The sequence below is a fragment of the Scaptodrosophila lebanonensis genome, unplaced genomic scaffold, assembly GCF_003285725.1.
Source record: "Scaptodrosophila lebanonensis strain 11010-0011.00,11010-0021.00 unplaced genomic scaffold, SlebRS2 tig00000061-arrow-pilon, whole genome shotgun sequence".
In the NCBI taxonomy this organism is placed as follows: Eukaryota; Metazoa; Arthropoda; class Insecta; order Diptera; family Drosophilidae; genus Scaptodrosophila; species Scaptodrosophila lebanonensis.
Genome location: NW_022060554.1, coordinates 7,153,683 through 7,156,469, shown reverse-complemented (window position 1 = coordinate 7,156,469; position 2,787 = coordinate 7,153,683). Strand labels below are relative to the sequence as shown.

The window sequence follows — 2,787 nt, the reverse complement described above, 5'->3', positions numbered from 1 at the left end:
CACGATAGGTCAAATGTAATGGAAGTTAAAGCCATAAGTGTAATCTTTTTAAATGTTCTTAAATTGTACAGAGAATTTCCACTAGTTTATTTAATTTAATTAATTAATAATTACTTTTTTGAGTGCAAATTACAATTTTTAAGTTTACTACAAATTTTTTTAAACTACGCGTATACCAAATATATTCAATAACACATATGTACGAGTATGTACGTGTGCCCATAAGTTCATGCACATGCTTATATGTGCAGCACGGACTTGTACATTTAATTATAGTTCACCTATCACCAAAGATATACCGCCAGGTAAGTACAGGAGAATTGCACACAATCCTCTAATGAAGATCCAGTGTACCATCGCTGGGGTGATGATCCAATTATTGTCAACCCGAAACTATTAATTGTCCAATTCAATCATAAAGTCTTAAGCAATTCGAGATAGAAAGGTAATGAAATTCGATTCAGGATTTTAAATTCCAATCTTACTCGCAAAATCAAATTCACTGGCAATTGTATTCTCAAAGCCCAATAATTCATAGAATAAGCTGATCGATTGATGTTGAATGAGTATACAGCTTTAGCTCCCGATCTGCTTAGGCACCGGCAACATTGGAATAGAGCTCGGACTTGGGGGCGCGAAACGTTTCTGCCCCATATCGAACTGCATCAAAACAATGACTTGGAGTAGAGCCGTACACAAAAAGCTCAGGCAGGCGGGCTTGTTGAGCTCAACACAGCGACATATCTTGTAGACCAGTCGATGATCACGCACATTGCTGGCGAATCGCTGCAGCTGAAATCGAAAACAATCTAGTATGAATTTATTTATCACTAAGGTTGCCACACACACCTCCTTTTCAAATTCGTTACTGAACAATTGTAGATCGGTGAACTGCCTCAGGCGCTGGCCCGTGTCGTTGCACGCACAAAGCACCCCATCCACCATGTTCATTAAAAGGCAGCTATTCCAGAAGTTGAGCGTGACCAGAGTTTGACCCGCAAGCATGCCCCAAATACTGGGGTTGATCGTCGAGTTGGAGAACTGAACAGCATGGTAGAGAATGTAAATAGTTGTGGAGAACATGTTAAGAAAAAGCGTGGCATTTGGCACGTCATACATGCAAAAGAAGCGACGTGCCAGGCAGTAGCAATCAGAATGCAGGTCAGCAGTTCGACGGAGGTGGTTAAGACATCGACGCTGCTCCTCCATCGAATAGTAGAGCTTCCCACTGCGCTCATAGCAACAAAGAGTCTCGTAGAGCCGCAATAGCGCCAGATTCACGCTCTCGAACTGATGATAGAGAAGCAACAGTATCGTGTAGAAGCCTATTGAGGCCACATTGAGCAGAACCATGTGCGATAGGGTCATACACATCGCTACAAAGTTCGCACCTGTTGCGGCCGGGATCAAGATATACTGCACATAGGCGGAGGCCGCAAGCAGGCCATAGATAACGCCCAGCTTGCGACGCATTAGAGCTGCCAGCGAGAGCTCCAAGTGTTCAAGTGCCCGTGCCCCAACCAGTCGCTGCAACAAGGGTCCGTAGAAGCGCCAATGGGCGGCCAGTTCGCCAAATAGCTGCAACAGTCTGGAACGGAAGAGCCACACGAAGCCATAGCACCCCAAGATTCCCAACATGCGTATGGATAGATTTACGAAAAAGCCGGACTGCAGCACAATATTACGACTCATGTAGCCAGTGAAAATATTGTGGGGCACCAGGAACGGCAGCTCAATAAAGACGAGGCAGGTGCAGAAGAAACTGTAGAGCACATATATTCGGGACGCCCTGACGCGTCTCCAAAATCGCCTGCTAAGAGGGCTACGTAACTTCAGCGTCGTCGGCAGCAGTGCAAACATGGCCAAATGAAAGTAGCTGATTTTCAACCACATTACCAGCTTGTGGTGCACCATGATTCCGAGCGGCGAACTCGTTGTGTGGCAAGGCTCGCGTATCAACAGACTAACAACTGTTGCAACGCGTGACTCGCCATTGAAATAACTTTGTTGCTCAGTTAATTAATTAAAAGTGCGTTCTGCCTTGACGGCAATGCGCAGTGTTTGAAGAAATGCGAAGGAGGGGTAATTGAACTACTAATACTTGTAATAATACAAAGTCCATCATATTGTTATTATTTATTTACTGAATTATTAACTTATACTGTTTTTAGTAATACTCTGTACATGAAATATACAAGAGTATATTAGTTTTGCGGGAGGTGAAAATGTAACAGGCAGGAGGAGGCGTGGCAGACCCCACAAAGTATACTATATATATTCTTGATCAGCATGACAAGACGAATCGATCTATGTCTGTCTGTCTGTCCGTCTATCCGTCCGTATGCACACCTGGATTTCAGAGACTTTAAATTTTGCTGAAAGATGTCTTTTTTGTGTACGCTGTGCAAGTTTGTATTATTTCTGCCGTACTCCCCTGATAATGGGGATTTTCTGGAACGGCACGCCGATCGTATAATCACCTATATCTCGGAAACCATAAGATCTAGAGACAGCAAATTTTAGGCATTTCCCACGCAATTAGTAATTTTCCATAATTCTTGGAATGTTTAGCTCAAACATGTCAAATAAGTTTCATTATGATGGACCGATTTAAATGTGATCTCTACCCAAGCGCTGCCTGCAGCTGTTGTTGTTGTTGCTGCTTTGGCTCAACTCTGCACTGCATACTTGCTCACATATATGTAAATGTGCAGTTGTACACCCTTTACGTGAATTGAAATACCAAGGCGGATAAAGTCGATCTAAAATGTTTATCCGTTTTGTTTT

The 2,787-nt window shown here is 43.2% G+C and overlaps 1 protein-coding gene across 1 annotated transcript; it reads right to left on the bottom strand.

Annotated features, from left to right (window-relative positions):
* Positions 1–576: 576 nt before the first annotated feature.
* Positions 577–1,914, bottom strand: LOC115624900 (putative gustatory receptor 58b). Its single transcript, XM_030519749.1, has 2 exons — positions 850–1,914; positions 577–792 (listed from the first exon to the last, which is right to left on the bottom strand). Exons 1-2 carry the CDS (start codon positions 1,912–1,914, stop codon positions 577–579), a joined length of 1,281 nt encoding a protein of 426 aa, XP_030375609.1.
* Between the last annotated feature and the right edge of the window lie 873 nt (positions 1,915–2,787).

Excerpts from the sequence above, each read along its gene's own strand:
- LOC115624900 (XM_030519749.1), bottom strand. The coding sequence starts at position 1,914 with ATGGTGCACCACAAGCTGGTAATGTGGTTGAAAATCAGCTACTTTCAT. Across the intron at positions 793-849 it reads GTAACGAATTTGAAAAGGAG|CTGCAGCGATTCGCCAGCAA; the intron begins GTGTGTGTGGCA and ends TTTCGATTTCAG.